The 21,179-nt window shown below is 41.5% G+C and overlaps 1 protein-coding gene across 1 annotated transcript in view; it reads right to left on the bottom strand.

Moving 5' to 3' along the window:
- Window positions 1-21,179, bottom strand: part of LOC117992993 (E3 ubiquitin-protein ligase SH3RF1-like) — a 37,745-nt gene that overhangs the window by 14,170 nt on the left and 2,396 nt on the right. Inside the window, exons 2-13 of the mRNA XM_069506139.1 lie at window positions 20,034-20,159; window positions 10,840-11,010; window positions 10,088-10,179; window positions 8,637-8,751; window positions 7,850-7,949; window positions 6,946-7,072; window positions 5,877-5,955; window positions 4,355-5,442; window positions 3,564-3,754; window positions 2,782-2,927; window positions 1,323-1,446; window positions 674-741 (exon numbers count right to left, since the gene is read on the bottom strand). Coding sequence (XP_069362240.1) covers window positions 674-741; window positions 1,323-1,446; window positions 2,782-2,927; window positions 3,564-3,754; window positions 4,355-5,442; window positions 5,877-5,955; window positions 6,946-7,072; window positions 7,850-7,949; window positions 8,637-8,751; window positions 10,088-10,179; window positions 10,840-11,010; window positions 20,034-20,147 — 2,415 coding nt within the window. The 5' untranslated portion in view covers window positions 20,148-20,159. The remainder of the gene's footprint in view (window positions 1-673; window positions 742-1,322; window positions 1,447-2,781; window positions 2,928-3,563; window positions 3,755-4,354; window positions 5,443-5,876; window positions 5,956-6,945; window positions 7,073-7,849; window positions 7,950-8,636; window positions 8,752-10,087; window positions 10,180-10,839; window positions 11,011-20,033; window positions 20,160-21,179) is intronic.

Raw genomic sequence — 21,179 nt, 5'->3', positions numbered from 1 at the left:
TGACGTAGGCATCCGCTAAGAAAGAATTTTTAAAAATTCAACTCCTAAGGGGGTGAAATAGGGGTTTGGAATTTGTGTAGTCCACGCGGACGAAGTCGCGAGTATAAGCTAGTTAAAACTAAAATAAATTAAATTAAATCTAAAACCTCGTCGAGACCACCGCGAGCGAGGCATTGTACCCAAGATGCTGGCAGCATTACCCCTTTGGATGGCCAAACTAATGGCCAAATTATTTAAACGGCTTCAAATTAAAATTGAGTACACCACTGCCCATAATTTGATTTTATTTCGCCCCTTGACACTATTCCGTCTTTAGTTGTTTAGCTTGTTAACGCCGTAATAGCACGCAATTAAAATTAACACACAAAAACAAACACACTATAAATAGGCTTCTCCGCTTCTCCATTCCCGTCCCTTTCTCATAGCCCAGGACAAAAGGAGATAGATGCAGATAGATAGAGAGGAGTGCAACGACCAAACGTAACGAGACCACGATCCCGCCAACCCGCGGAAAAATTTACATATTATTTGGTTGAAATAAAGAAATTAAAAAAAAAAAACCATAATTTCCAAAATAAGCTCATGGCTTCGCAAATGTAGCCATATTTAGTAATTTCATTATAGTTGTACATATAAAATAATGTAGTGATTGAAGATGATTGATGAAACCTACCTTTTCAGATCTTGGCGTGCTTTGTTGTGCTTGTAAGGGAGTATTCCACGGATACGTCAAAGGTTGCACTGAAATGAAAAAAAAAATACAATACAAAGAAATATTTGATAAAATATAATATGAAAAATTATGATTTAACGTGATATGAACTCGTATGTAAACTCATTACATCTAAAGTGAAGAAAGAATAAAATAGCGTAATAATATTAATATTTGTAAGTCTGTCACTTGTGAGTTGTCGTTATCGTTGGAAAAAGTAATGTATTTCTGTTAATATAATAAATTATATTTATGTATTTACGAAGATTGAGTTTATTGGGCGATCCACCTCTTAATCATAAATTAAAATACTTGTAAACAGTCAATAGTGTAGAGAAAATAACCTTCAGATACTGTAAATACCACTTCTGATGTTGGTCTAATAATAAAAACACTCGTCTCGAGCTCGACTGATTGACTGATGTATCAACGCTTAGCTTAAATAGCTAATACACTTGAAATTTTGATAGTAGTTTCCAGTAGCTCAAATTAAAAAAAACAAAAAATCCTGTATTTTCTATAAGTTCGCGATGTATTGCAAATAAAACATCTGACTTACGCTAGAGGTCAACGAACGTTGCGTAGATAGGTGTCAGCAAAGTTTGATTACCAGTAGTGAGGAGCGGGCTGGTGGCTCGGGGCGGCGCGTCGGGCGGCGCGAGAGCGGTGCCGGCGCTCGAGCCGCTCGCGGCCACCGCTGCCGTGGGCTTGACGCTCGCCGTTGCCGATACGCTCTACAAGCATTTTTACGATACATTTTGGGACTGTTGCACATGAAACGTAGTGGAAACGTATCGTATGTACGTACTTCTTATCCCGGAAAATCAGAGTTCCCGAATTTTTAAAAACCTAAATCCACGCGGACAAAGTCGCGGGCATCATCTAGTTTATAATACTCAACAAATTGGTTTGTTATCTATCTTCTATCTAAATATATAAATAATAAATAAAATTGATTTATTTCAGGTTAACATACCCATAATAACAACTTTAAAATTAATAAAAGTAAAATACCAATACATAAAATAATTAATAAATAAAAATAAAAATAAATATCTAGTACCTTCTCTCCGGCATTGGTACTGGAACATGTCTTTCACAGCAATGCCGAAGATAAGGACAGTCGAGTCGGGCTGCAATCATCTGCAGAATGGTGTTGGGGCTGTCCCGCACTCTGCGCACCAACGACGCGCACCGCTTGCGTACATTAGTATAGAAGCAGTCGATGCGCGCGTCCGCAAACATGCCTGAGGCGCTGCAGAATCGGGGCAACCCCATCAACATTCTGAACGCATTGTGGTAAAGGACCCGGAGGTCACTGTATCGTTTCTTCGTGTAGTTAACCCACAGGCTGCATATAAAAGGAAAAGGTGACTGACTGACTGACTGACTGATCTATCAACGCACAGCTTAAACTACTGGACGGATCGGGCTGAAATTTGGCATGCAGATAGCTATTATGACGTAGGCATCCGCTAAGAAAGGATTTTTGAAAATTCAACCCCTAAGGGGGTGAAATAGGGGTTTGAAATTTGTGTAGTCCACGCGGACGAAGTCGCGAGCATAAGCTAGTTATGTATAAGTATTAAGTATGTATTAGCTCTCGTAAGTAAGTCTGTATAATTGTACCTATGTTTGATCAATAAATAATAATTTATATATTTGTTTTTAAATAAAGTAATAAAACATGACATGAAAGTAAAGATTATAACATGGGGTTATTCAAGGGGCGGACCAACAAATTCCTAAAAGGCCGGCAACGCATCGGCGGCTCCTCTGGTGCTGCAAATGTTCATGGGCGGCGGTAATCACTTAACATCAGGTGACCCGCCTGCTCGCTTGGTCGCTATATCTATTAAAAAAAAAAAAAAAAAACATTGGAGTCAAAAATTGTATAGACATTGTGGCTAATTCCATTGTACACAATCTCTAACCTAAACTAAAATGACACGCCTAAATCTATTGCTATCCCTTTCATAATCCTGCTCGCGGAAAAGGATGGCATTAGATTTAGACCTGTTAATTTAGTTTAGTTTAGAGATTGTGTTGAAGAGAATCGGCCCCAATACCTTTTCATGTTTGATCCGCGGCTGTAAGGGTTGCAGAGGGGTGAGCGGCGCCACGTAGTTGCCGGGAAACACGCCGCATCTCTGGACACGCTCGCAGCATCCCTTGAACCATCCGTCTCTGCATCTCTCCGTTACTGTGTATACACCTGCAGGAATATACGCTTTTTTAGGATTCCGTACCTCGAAAGGAAAAAAGAAACCCTTATATTAATTATTAAAGAAAATAATTTTTAAAAAACATGATCATGAACGTCACGCTGCACTGTACGGAAGGTGAATAATGACGTCACAATCCGTAAACGACGAATTTTTTTAATTTTTAAAGACAAAAGTAATTGCTGCGGGAAAAAAAAATTTATGTAAAAAAAAATTGAAAAATATTTGTCGCTGACGCCATGTGACGGCATCAATCGCTTGTGTTACAGCGTGACGTTGAATTAATTAATTTTAAAACGTGACGTTAATAAATAATTATGTTAAAAATAAATAAAAATCATAATTTTTTAAATTATTCTCTTTAATTATGAATTCTAGCCCCATAAACTGCCGCTATACAAAAATCATTTTATTTTATTACTATAAGTCCTGCAAATTGCTAATGCGCGTGGCCGTCATTTTAGTGACGTCAGCACTAGACTGAAGTTTCGAGCCAATAGTATATTTTTACTTAAATATACGTGAAATTACATCATTTCGATATTAATGAGACATGGTTCGAGCGCATTAGCAATTTGCGGGACTTATACAGTCCAAGACCTTATTAGATATTAGTATGGATTTACCTCCTTTCTTCAGCTCCAGTTCATCAGGTTTCTGTGGTTTGTAGGGGTATAGAGCGATATAAGCCGCCGGTAGAGGTCTCTCGTTGCTGCGCGATCTTCTCCTACGCCTTTCTCTTTCTCTCTCCGGCCTCTCTCGCTCTCTATCTGTCGCGTGGTCTAGGAGACTTGTTGCTAAAATTTCGGCCGAGTGCCTGAAACGGTTTTAGGGGAGAATAGAAATAAACTAACCCTATAAGATAATGTTAGTTTTAGTTTATTGGTGTTTTTCATATTGTGTGCAGTAAACTAAGCTTTCTAACTGAAGACGATTTTTCTAGTAACTTTATTCTTTTACTAGATGATGCCCCAACTTCGTCCGCGTGGATTTGGATTTCAAAATCCCGTGGAAATTCTTTGGTTTTCCAGGATAAAAAGTAGCCTATGTCACTACCCAGGAAGCAAATTATATCCGCATCAATTTTTTTCAAAATTGGATAAACCGTTAAACAGATGGGCTCATGGCCTTTTCGTTTAACCGAAAGCTAGCAGACAGACAGATACGCTTTGGCATTTATAATATTACTAGCTTATCCCCGCGACTTTGTCCGCATGGACTACACAAATTTCAAAGCCCTATTTCACCTTAGGGGTTGAATTTTCAAAAATCCTTTCGTAGCGGATGTCTACGTCATAATATCTATCTGCATGCCAAATTTCAGCCCGATCCGTCCAGTTTCGAGATGTGCGTTGATAGATCAGTCAGTCAGTCATCTTTTCGTTTTATATATTTAGACTATAGATCTTTGACTCACCTATTTTGGGTATGATTCCCTTGCAAATGCGTAGAAGGTGTCAAACTATGCCTTTTCTCCCTCTCTCTATGGTGATGATCCCTATGCCCTCTAACCATATAGTTCCCCTCTTTACTATGGGACGGTGACAGTGCAGCTTGCAACCCCAAACCAAACGTCAAAATCGAATCCGGACCACTAGACCTCAAGACGTTTTTACTAGACGTCGGCACTTCAAGTCTAGAAGGCTCACTATTGGTTGAAGTTTCTTGATTTTCTACTTGGTTCGGTGAAGAGTTACTCCCGCCTGATGCATTCAATTTTGGACTTTCTGACGGCGGTAAACTAACGTTTAGCGAAGTATTAGTCGCTGTTGAACTTTCATTAAGATTTAGCACTCCTAATGAAGTGTTTAGAGACGTATCCTGAGCTTCTTGAGTGTCTGTTTCCATTGACTGAGTAATTTGAGCATTCTGAGCATTCGTTGGTAATACATTAGTTCGATCAGCATTGTCTGGCGAGCTGGGTAAGCTAGGTTCAGCGCTTTCACACGTACTGGTATCGGAACTTGTGTTAGGTGTTGTCGTAGAACTTATAACTCCCGAAGGTGTGTTCACGCTAGAACTGGAATCCGAACTGTTATTTGTAAAACTGACTGATGTGACGGGGAAATGTTCGTGTGTTCGGACATTTTGATATGTTGTATCTAGTTTATGTACGGGGGTGGAGTTATAGTTATCGAATTTGGCTGTACGGAGTCTATCGTAGTTCTCCCCTATACGTGAAACACTTTGGACTGCCATGGTACTTAATTGGTGGGTTTTATTATGCATGTTGGTGAAATGTATTAGGTCTAACGAATGTTTACTGCTTGGTTCCATAATGTTTCTGGGCACGGCTGTGGTTGTAACCAGGCCACTGTGGGTTATAGTTGAGATGTGCTGGTTGACAGGTTGCGGGATGAGTATTTGGGTGGGTTGCGTGGTTGTGGGGTGGGCTGGGTGGTAGGTGGGGTTGGGGTGGGATTGGCTCATGGTTGCTATGTTCTGGTAGTTGGCTTGGCCCGCGTTTGGGGTTGAGATGGACATCGGCTGGTATCTGTGGGGATGCTGAAACAAACAACACGATATGAGAAACTAGCGACCCGCCCCGGCTTCGCACGGGTGCAATGTAGATACTAATGTGGTGCCTGTCAGTGTGGTTATTACAATAAAACCTTAAGCCTTATTATTATTTACTAGCTGATGCCCGCGACTTCGACCGCGTGGATTTTCATTTTTCAAAATCCCGCGGGAACTCTTTGATTTTCCGGGATAAAAAGCCTATGTATTAATCCAGGGTATTATCTGTCTCCATTCCAAATTTCATCCAAATCCGTTCAGTCGTTTTTGCGTGATTGAGTAACAAACATTCAAACATCCAAACTTTCACATTTATAATGTTATTAGGATTAGGATTAGGATAATAGACTAAGCAGCTTTCGCTGATGCGTCTATATCATAAGTGTTTCGAGTTTACCTTTTTTTTTGTCAGTAAAAATTACCTGAGCGTGATGCCTATGTTCGGAGTGACCAGCCCTTGTGTGGTCTGGTAAAGCTGGAACAGGTCGATTTAAAGGCGCCCTGAAATAAAAAAAAAACTTGTAGGTATATGAAATAACACTTTTTAGATTTTTTCTGTGAAATAGCCACAAATTCACGGTTCTCGGATTTTGCTCTTTACAGTGCTATCTTTGTATGCCTTTCAACTTAAAATCCTATGGGTTTTGATTCCCCTGACGGGTCTTGAACTCTTGACAGGCAGAAAACAAAGTGATCCTATAAGGGGGAACCCTTATAGGATCACTTTGTTTTTCTCTGAAGATACAGAACCCTAAAAACGTAAAAATAATGTAAATACCACAAACTAGTGTGGGCCAACTTCTCGCTCGGCAGTCCAGTCGGAGTACGCCCACTCGCTGGTCGAGGCACCCTTCCGCCCAGTTCTCGTCCACTCGCCGGTGCACCGTTATTATTACGTAAGAGAGTTAACATACGTGTTCATAAGCTGTCTAGCCGCCTAATAGAGCTCGCCGAAGGCGATAGAAAATATGCCCACCCGCCGCGCTGGTCGAGGCGCCATACCGCCCAGTTCTCGTCCACTCGCTGGTGCACCGTTATTATTACGTAAGAGAGTTAACATACGTGTTCATAAGCTGTCTAGCCGCCTGGTTGAGCTCGATGAAGGCGATGGAGAATATGCCCACCCGCTGGTCGAGGCGACCTTCCGCCAAGTTCTCGTCCACTCGCCGGTGCACCGTTATTATTACGTAAGAAAGTTGACATACGTGTTCATAAGCTGTCTAGCCGCCTGGTTGAGCTCGATGAAGGCGATGGAGAATATGCCCACCCGCTGGTCGAGACGTCCTTCCGCCCAGTTCTCGTCCACTCGCCGGTGCACCGTTATTATTACGTAAGAGAGTTAACATACGTGTTCATAAGCTGTCTAGCCGCCTGGTTGAGCTCGACGAAGGCGATGGGGAATATGCCCACCCGCTGGTCGAGACGTCCTTCCGCCCAGTTCTCGTCCACTCGCCGGTGCACCGTTATTATTACGTAAGAGAGTTAACATACGTGTTCATAAGCTGTCTAGCCGCCTGGTTGAGCTCGACGAAGGCGATGGGGAATATGCCCACCCGCTGGTCGAGACGTCCTTCCGCCCAGTTCTCGTCCACTCGACGGTGCACCGTTATAATTGCACCTGGAATTTTGTAATACACAATATTTTATAGAGAGATGCTACATATTATAAATAAAAGTTCCAATTTGGAATTTTGTAATACACAATATTTTATAGAGAGATGCTACATATTATAAATAAAAGTTCCAATTTGAACACATTGCAAAGTAAGTTTTGTATAGAAGCAGGTGTTACTTTGCGAAAGTCCATACTAATATTATAAATATTAGAAAGTGTGTCAATCTGTCTGTCTGCTAGCTTTTCGCGGCCCGACAGTATAAACGATTTTGATGAAATTTCGTACAGAGTCAGCTTACATCCCGGAGAAGGACATAGGCTACTTTTATCCCGGAAAATCAAAGACTCCCACAGGATTTTTAAAAATGCAACATGCAGGATGCGATATGCACTGCCCGCACACCTTAACACAAGCCTTAAAATGCACAATTGCAAATTGCTTTGCAATTGTGCATTGTAAGGTCTACATCTCCTGAGGATGCTCCGGTGTCGGGGCGAAACGTGCGTCGAGTGTGTTTGGGATTTGTGTGGTGCTGCGTGGTGGTGGTGCGTATTGCTTGCCTGGTGGCTGCTTCATCCTGCATGTTTAGCAGTGGGAGGGCGGGCGGTGCATTTCGCATGCTGCATGTTGCACCATACAGATTCGACTTGTTTCAGCGGATTACAGCAAATTAAGCTTTTGGTTCATTGTATATCATGGACTTCCGCAAAGTAACGCCTGCTTCTATACAACAAATATAATAATATAATTGTGAATTAATATACAAATTTTCAAAATACCTTTATCAAATGCTAAGCACCCCTCTTCATCGGGCGCCGACATGCGGAAGTCGTACAACGCTTTACATAGTGCAGTGGACACTGGTAGAGGCACAACCACCTGAAATGTGAATTGAAAAACTGTGAGGTCTTTTTAGGGTTCCGTACCTCAAAAGGAAAAACGGAACCCTTATAGGATCACTTTGTTGTCTGTCTGTCTATCTGTCTGTCTGTCAAGAAACCTACAGGGTACTTCCCGTTGACCTAGAATCATGAAATTTGGCAGGTAGGTAGGTGTTATAGCTGACATTTGGGGAAAAATCTGAAAACCGTGAATTTAGGGTTAGATCACACAAAAAAAATTAAATTGTGGTCATGAACTAATAATTAGTATTTTCAACTTTCGAAATGAGTGACTATACCAAGTGGGGTATCATATGAAAGGTCTTCACCTGTACATTCTAAAACAGATTTTTATTTATTTTTATGCATTATCGAATGTTTTTGAATTATCGTGCAAAATGTCTAAAATACGACTGTAGTACGGAACCCTCATTGCGCGAGCCTGACTCGCACTTGGCCGGTTTTTTTGATTCTGATTGATACAAGTTAGCCTTTGACTGCAATCTCACCTGGTGGAAAGTGATTCTAAGATAAATGCGGGCTAACCTGTACGGGGTATGGCAGTTTTTAATAAACCCATACCCCTTTGGTTTCTACACGGCACCGTACTGGAACGCTGAATCGCTCGGCAGCACGGCTTTGCCGGTAGGGTGGTAACTAGCCACGGCCGAAGCCTCTCTCATACCTGCACATAGGTGATGGGAAACATGCCGGTCCGGCCTGAACACTCGCCATGGTACCAGAACGGGTCTAACTTCTTCTGTAGGATGACGGTCTCGCCTTTTTTGAAGGAGAGGTCACTGAAAGTGAAATAAAACATATCAAAAAGTTAACCCAAAATGCTCGTTAAAAATTTAAAAATAATTACAGTACGTGGCCAAAAGTAATATACATCGATATTCGAGGAGACAGCAAATTCGTAATTGTCCGTCGTTGAGACCGACTGAAAAAAGTAAAAAAAAAAACTAGTGTCTCTTATCAGGGTTGTTGCGGATACCAATATTTTGACATCCGCGAGTGAGGATTATTAGAAGTTCACATCCGTGGATCCGGATGCGGATGCGAATATCCGTCACACCCTGTTGGGTAACCACTTTCTGATTGGTCAGTTAGTGAACGAAGATACCAACTAGCAAACACGCTCGAGGCACGCGCCGCTAGGCCCCGTCCACTTTCTTTGCAACTTGGTCGTAACTTGTTGCAAATATGAATCCGCATCCGTAAAAGTTTCGCATTAATTGATGCGGATGCGGCTTCAATTCGACGGCGGCGAACATTTCGGCTTTGTAGAGCGTTGTCTCTGTCACTCATACCTATATGACGTTTTGTCGGTCTCGACGACAGAGAATCCTCAACAAATCCACTATCTCCTTCTAAAGGTCTATGTACATTATTTTCTGCCGCGCACTGTGCATAACTGGCCACCTACATCGAATGCCAAACTAACAGAAAAGAAACACCGGACAAAATTCAAAAATTCAAAATTTAAATAATTTATTCAAAATCTTCTTCTATATATATAAAAGGAAAAAGTGACTGACTGACTGACTGACTGACTGACTGACTGATCTATCAACGCACAGCTCAAACTACTGGACGGATCGGGCTGAAATTTGGCATGCAGATAGCTATTATGACGAAGGCATCCGCTAAGAAAGGATTTTTGTAAATTCAACTCCTAAGGGGGTTAAATAGGGGTTTGAAATTTTGTAGTCCACGCGGACGAAGTCGCGGGCATAAGCTAGTAGGTAATAAATTACTCTTTTTGATTGCCAGTTGTTGGATTTGTAAGATATAGTGGTGATAATTATTAATTTACGCAAACTTAAAACTAAAGCTACGAGGGTTCCAAACGCGCCCAGGTCTGAGCAACAAACTTAGCCGGGTATTCTTCTTCATTTTCATCTTTATCATTCTGGGCTGGTTTCCGCACTTAAACGTTTCCGTCTGTTGTGCGTGCATCGCCCCTCCCCGCCGAAGTCTTCACTCCAGCCATCCAAGCTCGCTCCAGAAGCCGAGTAGACCGCCCAGGTTGCCGAGGGCTTCTTGGAGTGAGGTCGGGGAACCTAAATGGCGTTCGCGTTGATCTGCGACGCCCGTGCATGCCGGGTATTCTTAGATAGACGAAGAACTTACCCTAACTCCTTAGATATGTAGTCGTACATGGCTCGGGCGTGCGGCGGGGGCTGCTTGCCTTCCGAACGCAAACACTGCAGCTGCGCCTGCGTCTGAAAACCACGAGCACATACAGTAGGCGGCCTAAAGTAATTTACATCGGCCTTTAGAATGACATTTAGGCTTTGTAGAACGTCACTCATATATATATATGACATATACATATGTATATATGACGTTTTGTCGGTCTCAACGTCGCGTCGGGGCAGCGCTCTCAGAACCAAGGTCACTGACATAGCCCAAACTATTAGCAAGCTGAAGTGGCAGTGGGGAGGTCATGCCTGTCGTAGAGGCGATGGCCGTTGGAGCCGCAAAGTTGAGTGGAGACCGCGTTCCCGCGGCTGGCGGGAAGTGGCTGGATGAGGAAGGCTGAGGACCGGCGGGTTGATTACGTAAAACGTTGCAGTAGCTACAGCAATGCGACAGCAGTAGCAATGCGAACGTTCATTTGCTGTCTCTCTTCTTCTTCTCTTTAGCCGGACGTTTGACAGCAATGATTGCGAGATTTATGCCTGTATAGAGATACGTAATCACTCCGCCGCGCCGGTGTGGTGGCGCTTTTTAGGGAAGGCCTATGTCGAACAGTGGACGTCCACAGGCTGATGATGATGATGATGATGATTAGGAATATAAGCTACATCTATGCCAAATTCCATCAGTGTCGAGAGAAGTAATGAAAATATGTAGATTTTACTTATATTTACTTTGTTTACCTGTGAGTGGCCACTCCTAACTCTGGGTCCGCTGATCTTCCTGGGCGCGGAGTTCTTCATGCCCTCGAGGATCCTCATGAGGAGCACGTTCGGAGGCAGCTCCTCCACCTTCACCTCCACCAGCACCCGGCACTCCGGACATCGCAGTTCCTTGTGGGATTCCACTATCACCTGAAAAGGTACATGGAAATTTGTTGAATAGGTTAACCCCAATTATTGTTATTATTAGAGAATACCAATGGAGAATACAGGATTGATCCGTCACTCTATTTCGGTCCATAACAAACTTCTTCTTCAAAAAAAAAGACAAGAACTTACAAACAAAATTTTCCGTAGCGTGATTCTAGGAAAAATCTTTTTGTTTATACATATTTTCAAATAAAACCGCATTGAAACTATGTATGTATTTGTAAAAATATAACTATAAGTTGTGAATAATACTGAAATAATGCACATTCATGGTAAAATCACCATGAGGTAACAATGATGTCAACCTTTTTCAAACAACAAATACAGTACGCGGCAGAAAATAATGTACATCGACCTTTAGGAGATAGTGAATTTGTAGAGCATTGTCTCTGTCGTTGAGACCGACAAAACGTCATATAGGTATGAGTGACAGAGACAACGCTCTACAAAGCCGAAATGTCACTATGTTATAATATAGAAATGCTAGGTACCAATATGATTGCGTACCTTTAGGAAAATAAACAATATTGGGTAGGTGTTATGAGGTAAAAAGCTGTGATAGCCTAGTGGTTAGGACGTCCGCCTTCTAATCGGAGGTCGGGGGTTCGATCCCGGGCACGCACTTCAAACTTTTCGGAATTATGTGCGTTTTAAATTAATTAAACAGCACTTGCTTTAACGGTGAAGGAAAACATCGTGAGGAAACCTGCATCCCTGAGAGTTCTCCATAATGTTCTCAAAGGTGTGTGAAGTCTACCAATCCGCACATGGCCAGCGTGGTAGACTATGGCTAAAACCCTTCTCACTCTGAGAGGAGACCCGTGCTCTGTAGTGAGCCGGTGATGGGTTGATCATGATGATTATGAGGTGTTATTGTATATTGATTAAAATTTCATATAAACATATCTTATCTTTTATCGGTTGTTATCTAGAATGTGAGTCAAGGTACTCAAACTTCTAAACTACCGATAAATTAGAAAGGATAAGCATTGGCGCCGATTCTCTTGTCTTTCTCTAAACTAAATTTAGAGTATAGCCACTCTACTCGTGTGGTATAGCTGCATCTTATTCTTTTTACTATTGCTAAAAAAGGACGGAACATGAATTACATTTAAAGAATCTAAACTTTAGTGCACGCTTCGAATTTAAACAATAGGCTCGCGACTGGCAGCTAAAGTCACGAGGTTTGACAGCTCTAAAATAAATATAAAACTGTCAAACTGTTTCTGTCCTTTTCATATTACATCAGTAAGAAGAGGATGCAAATACTCTTAAATGTAGGTGTGCTCAGAATCAGCACCATTATCAATCAAACGTCATGTAGGTACGTACAACTTACGTACTTGAGTATTTTGGAAAATCCTTATTTCTCACCTACAATAATAAATATAAACGGAGGCTTAGTAATAGATATCTACTTATATGTTAATAGGGTCCCGTTGGCGTCATTTTTGCACGGAACCCTAAAAACTAAAAGTAAAGGCTGTATGCATCAAATGACAATGGGAATATTACTCGTTCGGTATTATATACGGCAAAGCAACTTATACCGAACGTGTAATATTTTGCTACTTTTCCAAAGAGCCGAAAAAACTGTGGCCCTACCGCGGTTGTTTGACAGCTACAATGTCACGATCGCAATCATCTCTGATTGGTTAATGCTCGCTCACTATTGGCCACAATGCATTGTTGCAACAAGAATCGCACAAATTCAGCCAATCAGAACAAATAAGATTGTAATAATGATTGATGCAGGTTTTAGACAATCGCCCTACTGTTTTCATATCTAGAACTCTACCACCGTCAGTTGGGGATACTAACTATGTCCAACTGACCCATTTGGAAATTGAAATCGAACCTGCATTCTCCCCTGTTTGTTATTTTGTACTTTAATCGCGACTTCATCCACGTGGATTTAGGTTTTAGTTTTTCCCGTATTTTCCGAGATAAAAAGTAGTCTATTATAATAATAATCTTTATTTTTCACGTGCATTAAGTTTAAGTTGTTATATTTTATTACAAACTTATGTACTTCATTGAAACTTTTGCTAAGTAGTCTATGCAAGCTATACCTTGGTAGTTGATACAGAGATAGCTTGCATGGCCGCAACTTCATCCAAGTGAATTTAGGTTTTTCAAAAATTCTCGTGGGAACTTTTTCATTTCCCGGGATCAAAAGTAGGCTATAGTACGCGACACGACAGGTCGAGATGGCAATCGGGGTGGGGAAGCCCCGCACACGTCACCCGCGCTATCCCGCCTCATACTCCGATTGCCATCTCGACTAGATGCTAGATGCTAACTCTGTAGAAAATGTCAAAATCGGTTTAACCGGGCGGTGAAAAGCTAGACACTTTCGCATTTTTATTATTAGAATACAATATAAATATTTTTTCTTCAATTAAACTTTTACAAGTATTGTCTGCGACACGACAGGTCCTTTTCCTTTTATATATTTATATTTTGTTTTTGTTTACGTTGTTTCATGTTTCAGACGGTATAAGTACAACGTCTGTCGTCACTCTCGAATGGGTATCGATTTTAAAATGTCCCAGTAACAAACAGTGGCTTGGAATATTTTTAGCTGTACGAAAATAGCACCCCCATACACTTTACGAGTTACTACCTCTCACATGACTTTGTTTCTATTTCAATATCCCCTGTTGCACCTTCTTACGCGCTTCTCCATACAAAAGTTTTACATTGATAAATAATTTTTTGTTGTTGTTTTAGACCTAAAACCAAGCCAGATATCGATTAAGTTCTTTGCTATCTTTGCAAGATAATAAATAATAATAGATGTAGTCAAATTATATTTATTTTAAATGTTATGACCCTGAGGAAACTTCGCGCGTAAATAGAGTAGGTACATATATGAAACAACAAAACTGAATGAAAAACTAACAACTTCATTTCATAATTTCAAATGTCATTAGTTTGTGTAAAAAAATTGATTATTTTGTCAAAAATAACTTACATAATATCAAACGTAAATTCACACAGCAGTGACACGCTTCCCCGTTTATAATATTTCTCAGCATGGATTTTATAAAATGTTAGTAGTTCACATAATATATGAATAGCATATAACCAAAGTCCAGCGCGTATCCGATTTACATTATTATCAAAGTCTATGTGTATAAAAATTAAAAAATAGTCATTTTGTAACATCCTGTATCCTAGTTATATCCTACTTTTGTGCAAGATAATTAAAAAAAAAATTGAATATAGAATAGTTTCGTTGAATACAGAGTTACTAAAAAATGTTAAGATACTCGTTTTCGATCGTTATTTTCAACCAATACCTCAATATTCCGTGGTTTATCAATTTTTGCGCCGACTAGAACCTGTCTCGCCCTACACAGGTAGATCTGCCTGTCTGCGTTCACTCGACAGTCGACACTCGCCACACAATTGGCGTAAAAAACAAAAGGCCAACCGTTTTTTGCACAGAGATGATATTACTAGAACAGGCAATGTCCCAGTCTCCTTTCCAAAAATACCCATGGATCGACCAGTAGAACTTCGCGATCGAACCAGGGGCAGTAAAGGCAGTAAGCTCTAGGGCTCGAAGAAATAATTTGAGCAACGTCCTCCTAAGGGCGCCTCCTGTGAAGCTCGTGAAGCTCGGACCACGGCTTAGGATGACGTTGGGATGGGTGGATTTGTTGGACTACTAGTTAGTCCGTACGCCCCCGAGGCCGTGGCGTGAGTCCACGTCCGGGTGACGTTAGAAATCGGGGACCTCGTCTTCGCCGGCGAAGACGCTGTAATAAGGTTGTGTTGTGTAGCCCTACAAGATAGGGAGCATTGTCGGTCATGATTTGATCGTCGGGATGGTTAAGGACGTGCTTAAGGCGTCTTTTATCGTGGGGGGGTATTCGTGACAAGTGCACCGCCTTTAATACCTTTACCCCCAACTGGCCTCCCCATACAACATTTAAACAGTATTAATTAGCCACAATGGCTCTTAATCCTTAGTTCATGTTGTGTAACGTTTGCTGCTCTATAGTTATCATCTCAGTGGTTTTTGTCAGACAACGGCCGACTCGTTTCGACCTAGTCCCAGTGGACGAATGACCGAGGCCTTTGCCAAAACACGAGGCCTTCAAATGTTTAACCCATTTAAAAAAAAAAAGATAGATATTTTATGATAAAATGTTTTGCACCTTTATTTTGAGGGTTCCGTACCCAAAGGGTAAAACGGGACCCTATTACTAAGACTCCGCTGTCCGTCCGTCTGTCACAAGGCTTTCCTATTGCGAGATAAGCGAAAGGTTTGCTGACGAGCTAATCGTGCGGCAGAATAGACTGTCGTCACTCGTCGCGCAGCAATTCGTAGTTACCACCAAATAGATCGATAAATCACCCATTGCGCAGGTAAAGGGTCAGAGTTCTTTCGTCAACAGTTGTACGTATATAGTTATCTTACAAAAGTGAATGAATTCGCGTGGGCGCCATACCAATTGCTATAACTGGAGGTCATTTAGGTTAATCTATCCTCAAAGACGAGCCATGAATTGATACTTATAGGTTATATAACCCATGATTGACTACTTGAGAGAATGAGAGGAACCTTCTTCGTTATTACAATGTCCGATCCGATGTAGGCGTCTCGAATATCGGATCGATATCGTGGTTTGTAAAATACAGTAGGGCGATTGTCTAAAACTTGCATCAATCATTATTACAATCTCAATTGTTCTGATTGGCTGAATTTGTGCGATTCTTGTTGCAACAATGCATTGTGGCCAATAGTGAACGAGCATTAACCAATCAGAGATGATTGCGTTCGTGACATTGTAGCTGTCAAACAACCGCGGTAGGGCCACAGCATGCCTATAGCACTGTAATTTGACAGCTACAGTGTGATGATCGCAATCACTACTGGCTGACACTGTAATAGCATACTGCATAGTTCACCATCGAGTTCACTAAAGAGTTGTTTGATCTCATTCCACCCTCCTTTTTCTATAACCGCACCGCACGCCACCGCAAACAATTTCACCCTCACCACCTGGGTGCATGGTGCACTTCGACCGCCCGTTGTGCCACATCCTTTTTTCCACGCACATGCAAAATGTGGAATCAACTCCCTTCGGCGGTGTTCCCATTAGATTACAACATGGAGTTATTCAAGGGGCGGACCAACAAATTCCTGAAAGATCGACAACGCATTGGTGGTTCCTCTGGTAGTGCAAATGTTTACGGGCGGCGGTAATCACTTAACAGCAGGTGACCCGCCTGCTCGTTTGCTCGGCATTTTTATTTAAAAAAAAGAGTAATTATTAACTATATTATGATTCTGTGCTTTGTCTGGCTACAGCCAATGTGCGCTCAGCCTAAGCATTATGGAGTGGAAAGGGTCTACGATATTCTCCGCCCCGGCCCCCGGGGGAAACACCGGGTTATTAAATTCATAACATTGCACCTACACATTTTCATATGCATTCATGAGTATGAAAACTAAGTACAGACAGCAAGAATAATTATCTCACATTCCTGTCCTGAACTCTAACTAACGATATTTTGAGCCTCAATAGCTCAACCGGTAAAGGAGTGGACTGAAAACCGAAAGGTCGACGACGGTTCAAACCCCGCCCGTTGCACTATTGTCGTACCTACTCCTAGCACCAGCCTGACGCTTAGTTGGAGAGGAAAGGGGAATATTATGGCTAATATTCTTTAAAAAAAATAAAAATTATCTATTTGAATTTAAAAAACCGGCCAAGTGCAAGTCAGACTCGCGCGCCGAGGGTTCCGTACTCGGGTATTTTTTCGACATTTTGCACGATAAACCAAAAAATATTATGCTTAAAAATAAATAAAAATCTGTTTAGAATGTACAGGTAAAGTCCTTTCATATGATACCCCACTTGGTATAGTTAGCTTACTTTGAAAATTGAAAATACTAATTATTTGTTCATGGTTTTTTTGCGATGTAACCACAAATTCACGGTTTTCGGATTTTTCCCCTTACGTGTGCTATAGGACCTACCTACCTGCCAAATTTCATGACTCTAGGTCAAGGTCAAAGTACCCTATAGGTTTCTCGACAGACACGACAGACAGACAGATAGACAGACAACAAAGTGATCATATGAGGGTTCCTTTTTTCTTTTTTAGGTACGGAACCCTAAAATGGAAAAGGCTGGCCTTAAATTGGCTATAGAAAACCTTTAAAGTAAACCTGAATAAAATATAACTGGATAGTTTTTGTTTGTACCGGTAAGTGGTATTTACCTGCCGAAAATTGGAAAATCTCCAAAAATAAAGCCCAGTCAATTACCTCGCTCGGCCCGACACCTGAAGTAATTTAAAACTGTTGTATTATTCATCTTCGGCTTTATTAATAAAGTTGGTAGACTTCGCATAAAAACCAGCCAAGTGAGTGGCGGGCCACGCGCAGTGTAGGGTTCCGTAGTCACAATTATTATAGCTGACCTAAGATAGTGCTTTTATTTATGAATATTGAGGATATTTTGAATTCCATGGTTTGCGTACTCTTGAGGTTGAATACTGTGATAACCGATAGATTGGTGGGGCTGGGTGGTGGAGGGTTGTCCCTGGCCCCTTGATAGCAAGGGGCGAATGTCCTCATCTAGGCGTTACTTAATTACCTGGTACGGAATATTAAAACAGCAGGCTCTCGTCTCCTACCAAATTGGGGCGGATAGTATAAACAACTACGAGGTACAGTCGGGAACAATAAATATAATCCCTACACATTAATATGTTGATTAATAGCCTCATCTGGTGACAGAAGGGCTGGCTCATTTTTTGCGCAACGGATCAGCCTGGCTGTCCAGCGCGGAAATGCAGCCAGTATTCTTGGCACCATTCCACACGGGCATGATTTGTATAGTAATTAGATAAGGCTAGCTTTAAGTTTTATTGTAATATTTTCATTGAAAAAAAAAACAAATATGTTAGGTAGATTGACTTTACTATACAAAGGCCGATGACAATATTCTAATTAACTAGATGATGCCCGCGACTTCATCCGCGTGGATATCATCATCATCATCATCAACCGATAGACGTCCACAGCTGGACATAGGTCTCTTGTAGGGACTTTCACACGCCACGGTCTTGACCCGCCTGAATCCAGCGGCTCCCTGCGACTCGTCTGATGTTATCCGTCCACCTAGTGGGGGCTTCCAACGCTGCGCCTTCCGGTGCGAGGTCGCTATTCCAGTACCTTGGGACCCCAACGTCTATCGGTTTTCCAAATTATATGCCCTGCCCATTGCCACTTCAGCTTCGCAACGTTATTAAAAGTCCCGTGGGAGTTCTTTGAGTTTCTGGACCAAAAGTATCCTATTATGTCTGTTCCTGGAATGCGAGCTACTTCGTCACCAAATTCTAATCGGTAAAACGGATGGGCTGCCTATTGCAGGCAGACAAACAGACACATTTTTGCATTTATTTTGGCCGCGAATAGGCAGGCAGATAAACAGACAGATTTTCGCATTTATTTTGGCCGCGAATAGGCAGGCAGATAAACAGACACATTTTCGCATTTATTTTGAATTCGAACGAAGTCCGTGGAATTCGTGGACTCCGGACAAGTTTATAATCGTCCGGCTCAGCGCGGCGATTCGCAGAAATACTCAGTTAATACTTAATAGTTGCTTCCACAGTTTGCATGTGCGTGGAAAGAAGGATCTGGCGAAGGGGACGGTCGAAGTGCACCAGACACCCTGGTGATTCTATTGATACGATACGATGCCATGTCTCTAGGACCAGCGGTTTAGTCTGTGCATTGATATGTCAGTCAGTCAGGACTTTGAATTTTATATATTTGTTTATTAAATTAAGAAAGATTTCGATACCTCTTTGTATGCGAGTGTACCTAGCGTCGTCAGTTAACAGGCGCATCCTCCGGGCATTGTAAATAAACACTAGTTTATTGCTTGGTCTAATCTAAACGGCATTTGCTTTGAGTCATCTCGATTGACTCGTGACTCATATTGTGTCCTCGTAAGTCATTTAGGTAGCATTATTTGTATGACATTCTTTAATTTAACGGTACCGATTCTTTTACAAAATTAAAGATAACGCGTCTTGTACTTCGGAAATCTTTACGATAAGAATGGCAATTTTCCAGAATTTCTGGGTCCCAGGGAACAGTAGGCTGATGCGTAGAACGTATCTTGACTTTGATCAGATTTTAGCTATCGAGTTAAAACGAGTCAGAGCGGTTCATTAGTTATGACGTGAATTGCGATTTTTGAAAGCCCCACGGAAACCATGGATTTTTACGGGATAAAAGGTAGCCTATGTGTTAATTCAGGGTATAATCTATCTTCGTCCAGTAGTTTTTGCGTGAAGGAGTAACAAACATACACACATACTCACATACACACAAACTCGCATTTATAATATTAGTGTGAAGTGTGATTCTCGCGATTCGTTGAGATGGCGCCTAAAAGTTATGTATTATTTTATTACGAACTAGCGACCCGCCCCGGCTTCGCATGGGTGCAATATAGATACTAATGTGGTGTCATTGAGGTGTATTTGCCTCGGAAACTCTCAAATGAGAGGATTTTTTCCGACCTAATTCACACTATTTCCATTTCTCTAGGGATCTCTAATTTTTTGAGAACTAAACTATACCTATAAACCTTCCTCTTGAATCACTCTATCGATTGGTGAAAACCGCATTAAAATCCGTTGCGTAGTTTAAAAGATCTACGCGTTCATACATACAGACAGCGGGAAGCGACTTTATTTTATACTATGTAGAGATGTCGTCTAAACGCGTCTCTCAACTACATCCTAAGTAGGTATAATAAATAAGACATATAGTACGCGGCAGAAAGTAATGTATATCGACCTTTAGAAGGAGATTGCAGATTTGTAGAGCATTGTCTCTGTCGTTGAGACCGATAAAACATCATATAGGTATGAGTGACAGAGACAACGCTCTACAAAGCCGAAATGACATTCTAAAGGCCAATGTACTTTACTTTCTGCCGCGTACTGGTGCTCAGGCTTACCTTGAGGCATTTCAAGCAGAAGGTATGCTGACACGGCAGCACCCTGGAGGAAGTGTCGAGCCGCTCCAGGCACACTGAGCACTCCAGTAGGTCATTGAGTAGACCCTCATCCATTCCGGTCGGCCCCTGAAAATTAATTATCATCATGATCCACGCAGTTCCTAGTTTCTAACACAAACTGCAAGGATATGGAACGCCCTTCGGGCGTCAGGTTTTGCCTCCAAATTTAATATGGGTACCTCTTCAAGCTAAAGAGTGAATAGGTTTTTTCTAGGCAACGAGCAGGCGGGTCACTTGATGTTATTACCGCCGCCCATGAACATTTGCAGCACCAGAGGAACTGCAGATGCGTTGAACTGAATGAACTGTAGATGCCTATTCACTCTAGTTTGGAAGATACCCGCGTTGTAATTGGTAGGACAGATCGCGAAACAGTATTCCTAGTATAACTAGTAAACCTTAGCTGTGCATAATGACTGAGTTAGTACAAACTCATACTGTACTGCCCTTAGGGGTTGAATTTTCAAATATCCTTTGTTAGCGGATGCGTACGTCATAGTAGCTATCTGCCAGTGGCATGCAGGTCATAGAGGCATATATGCACTGCTTACCCCAGTTTTTCATAATGACCTGCCAATAAACAGGCTCCTACTTAACTAGTGCCTACCCTGGCTTCAAACCCTGTGCACGCCACTGCTATCTGCATGTCAAATTTCAGCCCGATCCGTCAGTCAGTCAGTCAATCAGTCAGTCACCTTTTCCTTTTATATATTTAGATTATTATTGGCCCCTAAGACACGGGATTTCTTAGTTTACGGATCAGGTTTCCAGAGAAATGAACTGTAAAAATATATTATTATTACTAGCTGATGCCTGCGACTTCGTCCACGTGGAATTAGGTTTTTTAAAAATCCTGTGGTAAATCTTTGATTTTCCGGGATAAAAAGCCTATGTCATTCTCCAGGTCTTTATCTATACCCATTCAAAAAATCACGTCAATCCGTTGCACCGTTGTGACGTGATTGAAGGACAAACCAACAAACAAACAAACCAACAAACCAATAAACCAACAAACAAACACACTTTCGCATTTATAATAAGGGTACTGATAGAGGAACAATAGGCTACTTGACAATTTTTTTAAGT

The sequence above is a fragment of the Maniola hyperantus genome, chromosome 22 (genome assembly GCF_902806685.2).
Source record: "Maniola hyperantus chromosome 22, iAphHyp1.2, whole genome shotgun sequence".
Classification (NCBI taxonomy): domain Eukaryota; kingdom Metazoa; phylum Arthropoda; class Insecta; order Lepidoptera; family Nymphalidae; genus Maniola; species Maniola hyperantus.
The sequence above is the reverse complement of the archived record's forward strand: the minus strand, read 5'-3'. Positions and strand labels throughout refer to the sequence as shown.